Source organism: Egretta garzetta, unplaced genomic scaffold, assembly GCF_000687185.1.
Source record: "Egretta garzetta isolate BGI_Z169 unplaced genomic scaffold, ASM68718v1 scaffold39, whole genome shotgun sequence".
Taxonomy (NCBI): domain Eukaryota; kingdom Metazoa; phylum Chordata; class Aves; order Pelecaniformes; family Ardeidae; genus Egretta; species Egretta garzetta.
The window spans coordinates 145,280-158,500 of NW_009260945.1; the positions used below are offsets into that span (position 1 = coordinate 145,280).

The 13,221-nt window shown below is 38.3% G+C and overlaps 1 protein-coding gene across 1 annotated transcript in view; it reads right to left on the reverse strand.

The window, feature by feature from the left end:
- The window catches only part of ADAMTS18 (ADAM metallopeptidase with thrombospondin type 1 motif 18), a 77,504-nt gene that overhangs the window by 10,123 nt on the left and 54,160 nt on the right, over nucleotides 1-13,221 (reverse strand). Inside the window, exons 17-18 of the mRNA XM_009647169.2 lie at nucleotides 4,674-4,815; nucleotides 3,009-3,135 (exon numbers count right to left, since the gene is read on the reverse strand). Of these exons, the coding sequence (XP_009645464.2) occupies nucleotides 3,009-3,135; nucleotides 4,674-4,815 (269 nt within the window). The remainder of the gene's footprint in view (nucleotides 1-3,008; nucleotides 3,136-4,673; nucleotides 4,816-13,221) is intronic.

A 13,221-nucleotide genomic window follows, 5' to 3' on the forward strand; every position in this document is an offset into this window, starting at 1 on the left:
CATCTGCCTGAAAACAAAGCTAATTTTAATTTGTAAAAAATGTATGAAAAGCCTATTTTGGAAAAATTCCTTTGGGAATAGAAGAAATCCCAACTCTCAGTCTAGTAACTTCAGTAACTGCCAAAAGTAGTGGGAAATATAAAAGCACTAATTTAAGGACAAGAAATACTAATGTGAAAAGTCAGTAGTTATGTATAGTCCAGACCACTTCAGAAGTTTCCTTTTTGTCTGATTTATAAATATTTGAACTATTGCAATAAAAACTTCTGGAAAAAATTATAATTCTAATCCATTTTACAACTTCTAATTAGTTTGCCTTGATGTTTCTGACAACAGTGATTGGTAGAGCAACCAAAAGTGTTGGTTCATTTTAAGAGTTTAGTCACCATAACTGCCCAGAAAGTTCCCCTCTTCACAGAGGAGAAGGCAATAAACCTACTTTAATGTCCTCTAGTAAACTGCCATTTTCCAGGATTATCTGGGCTGTGATCCAAGAGTATCTTTCATTAGCTCAAATAACTAAGTAATTATGACCAGATTTGGCAGCTCTGAAATCCAACAACAACAATGTGCGGTGCTGATGCCTTTCTATGTTCGTACTGTTGGGACAGTAGTTTGTTCCTCCTCAGACTAATAAGTCTTTGTTCTTATGCAGTAATTATTCCTCACTGACCTCTATAAGTCTGGAGCCTCTTTTATGTCACAACACTGACACGCTTGTATCTCATCTCTTACTCACCTCCTTCCCTTGCCTGTTACGCCTACCGTATTTGGTTTTGCTTTATTTGCTGGCTATTAAGCATTCTTTGTTTCCTCCATGGTATTTATTAATACTACATTTTTTGATGTTGGCAGTCTTGGTTTTATGGGAAATATTGCATGCCGTGACTTTCTGGGCAGATTGCTCAGCAGAGATATTCTGGCATAGTTTCACTCAGCTGAATGGCAATCTGTTAATTTAAGACATGGTCCTACATGTAGATCCTCTATACATTAATATATCCTAAGGGTTTTAAAAATAATTAGTGACTTGAATTGTTTCTCCCTAGAGGTGGCTTGGGGCTTTTACGTTTTTCCTTTTTGTACTCTTTTTAGGGTTCAAGTCACTAATTGTGTTTTAAAGTAGTAAATCTAAGAATATCAGAGCGATTTCAGTATGAAAACATTGCACTGCATGTCAAAATGGATATTCAGCATTTTCAGGGATAGGTGTATCAGTGGATGTTCAAAATACATCGGGATCTCTGGTTAACAGAAATGGAAATGTCTGCGGTCAACAGAAAGGAATATGATTTTGATGAAGCTTTATAGCATAACAATGCCACATCAAACCGGAGGTAAGCATGAACAGCTTAAAAAGGCTGCTGGGAACATAATAGACAATACATTTCTGTGTACATGATACTGAGTTCATTGGATAAAAATAGTTCTGGCAGAAGATAAGTCGCATAGGAAAAGATTGTGTTTGGCTACAAAGATTACTTAAAATTGGTATTGCGAAAATCATGTGGCTAAAAGCAATCTAAAGAAACTGCTGAAGCAGGAACATGGGGCTCTCATGTCACATGTTACCATTATTTAAACCTTATCTCTATCGTTTTGTGGTCATAGCGTATAATTTGCCATTTGGATTTTGTGTACTCTGCTGTAATCTTTGAATTTTGCAGGAAATTCCAAACTATTACTGGACTATTTTTTAGTATGTTCAACATATTGCAAACTATGGATTTTTAAGTAAAAAAAAAAAAGAAAAAAAAAGCCACTGCAGAACATACACATCTTTTTGCTTTGCCCCATCATCCTCTTCTGGACTGGGGGAGATGGGGAATGCTTCCTGTTAAACTCCACTAAATGTGTTATTTTTTGAAGTATGGGCGCAGGCTTAGCCAATTGCTTTTACCACCCATTGCTTTTATCACTGCCGAGTAAAACCAGCAGATGACACCAGGTCTAGAGCTTCCCTCCATTTCCTCTGCCTTCTGCTGCCTGTGCCCTTCAGTGCATCTTCAACTGGCTTTATTTCCCACTAAAACACTCCTCATTTTTTCAACGTACTGCTTTAGCAAATGTCCTGTTCTGGAGGTCAGAATGCCTTGTCCAACGCAGTACAGCTTTTCTGATCTTTAGTGTAAAATTAAAGTAATGCTGAGGTTACAAAGTCAGGAATCCAAAAGTGAAAAAAAACCAGCAGAAGAAAGATGGCCAACGTGTCCTTAAATCTACCCATTTGTATTCTAAGCCACATAACACTGTGTTTAATTATATGAGTACACAACATTTCTTTTCCAAACGACCCCTACTATAGCTACTATAAATCAGTGTAACTCCCTTGTTTTTAAAAGAGCTCTATTGATTTAGACCAGCTGGGTTCTAAATGCTTATCTATATGTCAATGTCTTCCTTTGCATCTCACCTTTCTTATGTCTTTTGGACAATAAGATTGTTCACATAGGCAATGTCTTCACATTTATTTTTGTGGGCACCAGGAGCATTGCTGACCATTTATTTGGTTTAGATAGTCCTCTTCTTGGTATCATAATACTCTGTGGGACATTTTGTCCAAAAATCACTAATTACACTTCACAAGGTTCTTTTAACCTAATCTAATATGTGGAATCTGAGTCATGGGGCCAAGCTTCCACACAGGGAGTAGCACTTTACTCAGGAAATGGTCTTATTGATTCAAGGTGAGTAAAGGTGGCAGAACGGGCCTCTAAGTAACTTAGATTTACTCAGTGTCACATAGCTAACCCCAGCATGGTGACAGAGCTGCAAGCAATCCTCAGGAGGTTTTGCGTAGCAGCATTAGAAATACCGCCTCTATTATTATCATTGGGCAGAAGCCTACACTACTCACATTTTTAAACAATTACTGGTTTACGTTACAGAATAAAAGTGGGTTCATCTAGCAGGCTATACAATCCTGTGTGCCTGTCGGAGAGGACTTCTTTCGTGGCAAACTCGGGCATGAGACGCTACGAAAAGGTACAAAAAATAAGAGAACTTACTATGCTGGGCAGGGATTAGTATTGCATAGTTTTGTTTCAGTTAAAGGCTTCGTCCTTGGGCCGCAAAAGGAGGAATTAACTCGTGTACGATGATCTTCTAAGCAAATGGCTTTTGCTGTAATGTGTCCTGTGGAAGTATTAGGAAAAAATACAATAAAATAAACATTTACCCAGAATATAAGAGAAAAAGTAGTAGGGAAGAGTTTTAACTAAACAAGTCCAAGCTCATCCTTGGTACAATTCCACTAACTTGAACTAAAGAAAATAGGATTTAATTTGGCAACATGTTTTTAACATTAATTTCCTCTCTGTAACACAGATACTGTTGAAGTCAGATGAAACATTTTAGTTATAAACTGCATCTTTGCAGAATCTTCCCTCAGCAAAAATAAGTAATTCTTCAAATCCTAATTCCCTGCAGAAACTAGCAGTGCTGCCTTAGAGCTCGCCTTACGCACTTGCAAACCGCAACAAAACATTTTGTGACTTTTTACAGTGTATCTTTACAGACTTTGGAATTCTGGAGGCTCCTGTACCTAAACTCTATCTAGTGTCAACATCAGGACAGATTACACAGAAGACTACAAATGCCTTAAGAGATGAAGTGATTTTATAGATTTATCTTTTAATTGAGATAGATCATTCACTTCACACATGGTTCATTGGGCACAGCAACTCAAATCTGGAAACACGGCTGCTTCTATCATCTTTATGACCACGCTGCAACCTTCACTTGTTTTAAAGGAAAGCAAGAAAAACACAGTTGTCATGCTTTGTCTGCAGTGCTCCTCATGGGTCTGTCTTCTAAAAACAGTCTATGGAGATGCTGTGAAGTCTGACACACTAGCAAGATATTCCTGAATTTCCTCTGGACTTTTTTGCCAATACAGGAGCATAACGTGGCATTTCCTTGGTCACCAAGTCCTATTCTTTGGTATTAAAGACAGCTGCATCATATAGTCTTATTTATATGATCCAGTTGCAATTTAAAGGCCACTAAAATTTTAATTCTCTATTCTTTTTGCAGGACCTCCCACATGCCAATTTTCTGCTTTCACCTCATCCCAGGTTTTACTTTCACTGACAGAACATCCAGGATTTAGAAAAACAAATAGATGATCTGCACAAAGCAAATACCTAGAGGAATATGGTAATAAGAAATCCTTAGCTTATATAGAATTTCAGACTTTGACCTGAAGAACTCAAATATTTGTAATTAAACAGTGAGAAGATCAGGGTACAAGTGTCAGTAAAGGTCTTGATAATATTTAGGCTTCAATTACTCTCTACAGCTAAGATAAATTTTACGCATTATTTGGTATCTTTCTGTGTTCCCAAATTACAAAAACATCAAAAAGCACATATTTAATTCCCACATTACTTCAACAGCGAGATAGCATATGCACGCAGCTTGACCTAAAGAAAAAAGACTGAGTCACTGCAAGTGACACGAATTGAGACTGGCATGAATTTTTTTTTACCATAAAGGCAGTATGAAGGTACTTCATCTATGTTATTAGTCACCAGATAAAAAAATAAGGACCAGGTGTTCAGTGTAACCCCTTGTATGTATTGATACACGTTTGCGAAATTAAAGGCAGCTGAACTGTTGGAGATGCTTTAAAAAATGAAAAGGAAGAGGATTGGCAATTAGAAGTTACGTACCACCACCACAAGTAGCTGAGCACTCTGACTGCACCGTCACCCAGGAGTAGCTGGGTTTTTTAACAGATGTCTTGTTTTCATTGTTGGTTTTGGGAAACGTATATTCCCAAGCAATCCCAGGATTTTTGCCTTGTAACAGGATCTGTAGGAGGGTATTTGGGGTTTGTTTAAAAAAAAAAAAAAAAAAGGGGGGGGAAGGGGGTGAAAAAAAAGGATTCTGTCATTCTGAAGGAAGATGAACTAAACACGATACTTACAGAATTTATTTATACACGCTATGTTTGTGAAAGAATTTTCAGGAGACTTAACTTTTCGATAAGCTAAAAACCATCAAAGTAATGCCTAAAGAGCAAAGCGTTTGCTTGGACTAACACCTGCAGGGCATGTAACAAGAGTGCAGAAATGCACAGTTCAGCATAATGCTCCTTTAAATCAGAAGGCATTTGACTGGACTGGTGAAGCAGAAATGCCTTCAGCAGATGTGAAATACCATCCAAAGACTTTTGGCAACGCAGCACTGGTTGCTGCCCCTGCCCCAGCTCTCAGTGCTCTGCTCCTGCCACTGGCCCTGAAGAAGGGGGTCCCTGCGTTCACAGGGGGGGTCGCTGGCGGGTGCTGGCGTTTGCCTGTGGCAGCATGGTGGATGGGCTAAGGGTTTGGGGGGGGGGGGGGGAAGAAATTTCCTCTCTCTTAGTAAGCAAAGTCCAGGCTAGCTGATCCTGCCACAGTGCCTGCTATGAATGAAGAAGCCTTTGCCCATTAAGCATGACTGAAATGCGTTACTAAAAGAAGCTTGAGCAAAGCAGTAGTAAAGCTATGTGGGGCCTGGTGGCTAGAGCTGGCTTCCTCAGTTCTTGAGGCTGAGCGTGTAAAATAGATTTTCTTTTTTCCTTCATATAAAAAACGTTTTTCTATGCGGACTGTTGATGCATTTTGTTGGGAAGACCCTCAGCTGGTATTTTTCTCATGATGATTGAAGCTGATAAAGCTTCAGTCCAGGAGAGGACCCATCCCTGAGTGTCCACAAGGGAAAATGGATTGGAAAAATCTTTTATTCATGATTTTAGCATAGTGTGTTAGAAAATTTATAGAAAGTGTGATTACTGACTATAATAACAATGTTTGTCATTTAACTCAGGGAGGCTAGCTCTCAAGGGTGAACTATTTTAGTGGTGAATTATATTGCAGTTTTCATGTAGGCAACTTTCTAAAATGCACCGTATTCATTTCAAGTCTGAATTATAATCAATGCAAGATGCATGAACATCTGACACATACCTAAATTCGGGGAGAATTTAACATCTATTTTAAAAACTATTTTTGGTAGCGAAGTGCATTTATATTCATAGCTAATAGAAAAAGTGCAAGAGTTTACAGTTACAGAGCTCCACTTCTTCACCAATCTGGATCTGGCCATATAAATATAAAGAGCAGGTGCAGTTAACCTCAGTTCCTAAATATGCTTTTTGATAAGCACTAGCATTTCAAGTAAAATTTCAGTCTATGTTAATGATTATAATTCAAAATATTAATAAAACATCAGTTAAATTCACATGATGTCTAACCCGAGTGCTTGAGCAATCCATGTAGGCAGACTGATTTCATAAAATAGCAACAAACTTGCATTTATGTTGTTTAAGACCAAGAAATATAATAACATTTTGAAATGTAGCCCAGGGTTTTAAAGTATTCTGAAAATGTACCTATTGAAAAACAGAAATTATCCATGACAGTGAAAATTCAGACCAAATTTACATGACCTCCAGCTCAATAATGTTGAACATATGAAGGCTCTGGACTGCATACTGTTTACTTTTCTAGAAGAAAGGAAAACGGATGGTATACTTTCCATTCTTAGTAGCCAAGGATTTTATTTTAGTCAGTGAACCTTAACAATGATCCAAACTGAGAATATAGCAATTAGGACTGTAAAAGGCAAAATCCTTCCAAAAGAATTGGAGAGCACGTGCCTTCTCATTGGAAGATTCAGATTAGAAGATCCTCCAAGCACAGGTAAATGCAAATATCTCATGTGCAAGTTTTCATCTCACGCATCCAAGCTTAATTCGTGAGCACCTTGGAATACCTGTGAGATTATGGAAGAGATCTGAGTGACTACAGACCTCTCTGTTTTTACTGAATATTCTTGATAGAAATAATATTACTATATCTGCTTTAGGGGTGAGACATATATGTATGTATATATCAACTATTTTACACGATTAAAACCAAATACGCTGGAATTAGAGAACATTAGAATTGAGACTGTTGTGCAACGTCACGCTGCCCTGCACAGATGTACTCTGCATCTCTGGATCTCGTGCTGAGTTTTCAGAAAGCCTCTACCGCGTTCAGTGCTCACAGCACATGGTGCTGCTAACGAGCACGTTACAAAGCTCCCATAATGCTCATCCATCAGTGTGTGGTTCTGTGCTCTGTTTGCTGTGCTCCATTCAAACCGTTACCACTGTAACTTTTTTCAGGACCTTTCTTTTTTCTTCAGCTATTCATCACTATCTGATATAAATGTTTTATAAGATTTAACAGCCCCTTCAGATGAAGGAAAATATCTTTTCTGTGGAATTTTTTATTTTTAGAAAGCTGACCGACTGCTAATAGCAAAAAGTCCAACTGTTAATTTGAATCTTGAACCTCAAATCCATGGGCATTAGGAGAAAAAACAGGTTGCAATAATATGTGTTTGCTGTACTGTCCTTCTCTTAAGGACAAATTGAGACAAATACCTAATGTGTAAAGTTTCAGAACATGTGCTTCAGTAAAAAATAGGGTGCATTAACCCCAAAAAGAATTGAGTCCTGGAAAACTGTTCTTTGATTAAAACAATTCTTTTCCTGGTTCTTCTTAGAGACGAGACCTCAAAATGCTTTAATTTGCTTTTACTCATTGGAAGGTCCTACAAGTCCAAGGTCTTAACACAGATCTCAGCATCTTAGGCAGCCAGAAGCAATTTTAGAGAGCAGCTTTATTTTCTTCTTGTGTCAGAAAAGATCTGGCTAATGTATGAACAGTTGAAGTCAGATTTCCTCTTTCATGGTCCTATGAGGATGCACTTTCTCCCATTGCAGTGGGTGCTCTATGTTCCTTCAAGTGCAGAGGCTCAAATTCAGTCTAGCCTTTTTGGAAGTCATGTGTCAAAAAAGGAGGAGGTTTTGCCCATACCCCAGGACCTTGCATAAGGGTTAGCCCTCGTCTCATTTGCTTCGGACAGCTGTCATAAAACTGTGCTATGTCAGTAGGCAAAAAAACAATAAAGCTTACAACTTTTCCGATAAAAGTATCGTGAGGTATTAGACTGAACACTTGTCTTCTGAAAGTGCTCCTTACTTTGTGATAGTAAAGGCAAGAAACAGAATGAATGCATCCTGAACAACAGAATTCAGAACACGAAAGAGGGAGGATGAGAAGATAAAAGTGGCAACCTGTTTTACTCCTGCTACAGCAATATTCTCCTGGTGCTTCAACAGAGTGAAGGGAATGAAGAGGAAATGGTCTCCGACAAGTTAAAACAAGACATGTTGGTATCTATTGCTTCAGAGAACAACCACACGGTGATGTAAGAAACTCGCAACCTCCAGCTGAATGCGTGCCTGGGGGATAAATGCTGCACACCAGGCAAGCTGGGCCATACACATTTTAAGACCTTGGGCTACACCCCCTTCTTCTGCATTGGAAAGTAGACACGATTACATGGGCAGATGAAGTGAACGCCCTCTCTGTTTCCCAGCTGGCAGCCAAAGCTAGAGCCCCTTCCCACCCAGCAGGCTACAAGGAGGAACATTTACAAAGCAAGAGCTGCATCAGAGTCAGGTCTCCTTCCTCCTGTATCATCCCTGCTACCTAGAAAAAGGGCAAAATCAAACTCTGGAAAAGTATTGGAGACAAAATACTGCAGGGCACAAAAGCATATACTTTAAAGTCCCTGGCACTCAGCTGAAAACCAGAATACAACGTATAACGTTCAACCAAGTTTTCGTCAGGAATGCAATACTATTGCAAAGTTGCAATTTTGCCAAAGTAATGAGCATATAAAAAGTTTTCTATCGTCTTTTCAAACTTTCATTATAAAGCCCTTCCTTAACAACCCAATAACTGAAGTCTGCATATACAGCCAAGTTATCAGACCTACAAATTTGGGAAGACCTCCAGTGCTAGTCTACTTAACTGGATGCATTCCAGCATCTTTTCAGCCAACTGGCATTTGCTCCCAAATTTACAGCTGGCAAACAACCTCCTTAAACATTTCCAGTTCCTCAATAGAACTGTTTAATGTCTACCTTTAACACACCAACCACCTGACTTCAGACACAACACTCAGCAGCTCTGACCGCAGGGCGCAGAGTTATAAAATTTACAGCTTCTTGAGTTCGAAAACCACAGACTCTATGGCTGGAATCTGCCAGATCTATTCTGAAGAAAAAGAACTGTGGCTTTCGCTTAGGGCACAAAATGTTAAAACAATGGATAAATTGAATTCTCCTGAGTAAAGAACCTTTTCTTTTTGCTGCTAATTTTGATTTCAAAGCTAAACCAATAAATTTTCTAAAGTAGCTGTGCATCTGCTCCTTTGTTAGCAATTATTTTTTTTCCCATGGCTATCCTGAGTTTCCAATACAATATTCCATTTTGCAGGTCAAATTTTTAAAGAGCCTATCAACATCGCTCTGTTATGATTGACTCTGTGCTTTTCAGGTGTTTTTTATTGTAAGATGTGTATGTGAAGTTACTTGCAACACACTGAATTAAAAGAGATTGGCTTACATAAGTTGAACTCCTCTTTCTTCCACAATATTCTGGCCAATGTATAGGAAAGCATACTAACGCCTGGCATGTAACAAGCTGAAAAAAAGACTCATTATCTCCGTGAAGAACTAATAGACATTTACAAATCACTTACAGAGTGAAGCTGAGCACAGAAAAAGCCAGGTAAAGGAATAGCTGCTGTTTACCCAAATGTGCTTCATGTATTTTCATCTTTACTCACTCTGCATGTGCATAATTTACAATATGGGCATGAGCCCAAACTTTGATTCCCAGCATACTTGGTAGCTTTGATCTGGGTCTTCAAATTGCATCTACATTTCCTGGGTCACTCCCATGCTTTCTAAGTCTTTGATAATTTCTTTAGGTGGATGTAACGGAGTTAAGCTTTCTGCAGTGAGCCATCAATTACCCCAGTAAGGGCAGACGGAGAGGTCTGTCTGCGTGGAAGACGGCTGCCTGGCTGTGATTTGCTTGCAAAACCTGCAGTTTTCATCCACTGTGAATCTACATGCTCTTTAATAAATATTGGAACATCCAACATCCTAAGCCAGATTCTGGTTTCTCTGTTCAATCAAGATTCATTCCATTGACTTTTATGAATTTACTCTGGTTTCAGTAGGATCACTCTACACATGCAGCATATAATGCTGGTGCAAAACTGTTTAAAACAAGTTTTAAAACAGGACCGTTGTCTTGAATGGGCAGTTACTGGATGGGATCCTTGACAGTGGCTAAGCCAGGAGCTTCAAAGGGAAGTGAGAGAACACCTGTTTGGAAAGCACCAGTAAAGGAAGAATTACCCATTGGTGACTTAAACCAAACCTTAAAACAAAAGGGGGTTTCTCTCTTCAATATTACTAAAGTCACTTTAAGCACAATCTTAACCAAAAGCTCATGACAAACTATTGTTTTTCAAGAAAGTCCATAAGGTCATTAAAAGGAAAAAAAAAAAAAAGTATCCTTGAAATGTCCTGTATGATCTCATTTCTACTTCAGCTGTTTCAAATTTATCTCCTGTTGTTATTGTGTCTCCCTTCTTTTTACTGTTCACATGCTAAATGCACAGCCTTCAGGGATACTGTCCAGCTAATCTCTCCTCACTAAGGGAGAACCCTTTTATCCCTTGCATTGGGTCAACATCTGTATCTTATAAGCACATCTTAGCTCTCTTTAGCTTACTTTCTCTTTAGGGGAAATCAGTACAAATTTATCATCTAGTAGCTAATAATAAATGTAATGCTTTATAACTGCAGCTTGGCTTTCTCCCAGTGGCAGCTCGACCATCAGTAAAGTCATTCCACCTGGCCTCCTTTCTCTTTTTTCCCCTATTGATAAAGAGGAATTGATTTGCTGGTTCTAATTAGACATATTCCTGCCTTGAAGCTCCATTCACCTTCTCTTCCCATGAGCGTCTGCCTCTTCGCAAAGCATCCTTTCCATCTGTTGCTTACTGCTGTCAAAATAAACTATCTTTTGTCACAAAGGTTTCACAATTTCTTGATTCAAGACTTCACCAAGTTTGAGGTAAACTTCAGTGAGGGTACGGATCCTATCAACTTTGCGGTGCTTTCTCAAATCATACTTGACTTCTCAAATCAGTCAATTCTTCATCTGTTTATTGATAGAACGGAAAACCAAATTATTAAACTCTCGTGGGTTTAAGTTAGTTTCTCAATCCCTGGTCATGCAATACTTTTCATGCCCACATAACAGTTCAGTTTCTTTTGCCCTTCCAGAATCTTTCCCATAATTCAAGTCAGTTCTGGAGGGTGACCACATATTTCAACAAACGGATGTCAGGAATGAACTCATACGAGTTCTGTATTGACAGAGCCCTGTGATGGCAATGTCCCTTGTGCCCTGCCAGCCTCTTCTGGAAAGGATTTTCAGCAGTTAGCGGTGCCCACTGGCAGCCCTTTTTTGCAAAGCTGGATAATTGAATGATGAACTTACTGTTTGTTTCTCCTCAAGTTAAATATTTTTCCGTTAACAGAAAAACACTGACAAGGTCTTTAAATTGAAAGTGCTGACCTTAGGTTACCTATGACCAAATGACAGATAAATGAGCTGAATATATTCAACTACATTTAAAAAAAAAAAAAAAAAAAAAGTCCAGCATGTTTCCATTTAAGAAGAGACAATTATGCTACAGAAACCATATTTTAAAAGCCTGGTATTAATTTCTGATCCTAGATCATCATTGAACTATCATGTTTCTATCCCTTTGACCATCGTCTGTTATTTCATCTAAACTGAATCTGACCATTTTGGGAACTGCCTTCTGAATCCATGAATATTTTTCATTTCAGCTTTTATTGGTTTCTACAAACCCACAATCACCCAAGTATCGATAATGCTAACTTCAGAAAGGTACAGATAAGACAAATCCTGAAGGGCACCGCTTTACTGGTTTTTGCCTTCCCTCCATCTGTGAAATTAATTCTTGAACAATCCAGAAAGGGTTCTGATGAATTCTAAAATCTCATCATGCATTTACACTTCTAGTAGCTGTGCTCAGGAAATACTAATCCTACACATTTAATTCCACATTCATCTCACAATGTTTGCCGCCTCCTCAGAAAATATTTGGCCACTATGGTTTCTATTTTTTCTCCCACAATCTAGTTAAATTACAGATTCGCTGCCCTTTGTCCTCTTTGGTATGACTCGTTCCCATAATTACATACATATAATATATGTAAATATATATATATGTGTGTATTTATTTTTTGTAGAAGTCCAGGGTAAATAAGAAAAGCACTTTATCAGTCTTTTTCTTGTCTCTTACCCATGTTTGAATAGTGTTTAGGACTTCAAAGTCTGATTAAATGATACATGCTCAGCTGAACTATTGAAAAACGTGATAGAAAAATAGATGCATAGGAACATACTATACAATAAGATATAAATACAAAACATTCTGTAGAATTGCAAGGCTGAACTTGTGGTATGCAAGACAACAGAGAATTTAAAAATTTTTTTTCTTATTTGGTTTTCTTCCTCCTCTCTTAATACATGCTTCAGATGTCTCGTTCAAGAAAATATTTTGGAGGATGAGTGCATTTCAAAGGAAGTGATTGCCTTGAGCACAGACGTGCCAGGCCTGTCTGGACCCATACCTGGAGAGCGCCGGTCCCATCCTCTCCTGTGAACGTCGCTCAGAGGACGTGCGCAGCCTGAGCTTTCTGGATACATGGTGGCTGATTTGCATTCAGAGAGACAGTGAAAAACCTGGACTGTTTGAGTCACCATACCAATGTCTAGCAAAGCTACAGCTACAAAATTAAACAGGCGCAAGCTGTGTGTCAACCTGTCTTTCAGATCATAGCAGAATGGCAATAAATACACCTACAAAACCTTGTATTTTCTGCCCACCTGAATAATAACATTTCTTGTATTTATGCATGAAATATATTCAATTTCTCAGTACCTGCAGTGTGCATTTTTACAATGGCTTGCACTGAATTCTTCTAGGAAAAAAACTAATCTAGAAAGCAAGTATTAAATTCCTTTTGAACACAATTAATAATGAAGAAAAAAAATACCTAAATGTTACAGGAGGAAGTTGAGGTCCAAACCCTGGAAGGCCTTATCTTACTGAAAATCAACCTAATTGGATAAAAAAAAATTGCTGGCAAGGCTTTTTTTGGTATGCTTCTTCGAAAATTACAGATGAGATAAAAATTAAAAAACAGCTACAATGTAGTATGCTTAAACATTCCTTTTTCCAGCCGCCTATCAGTTTCTGGTATTTATAGTTGAAGTA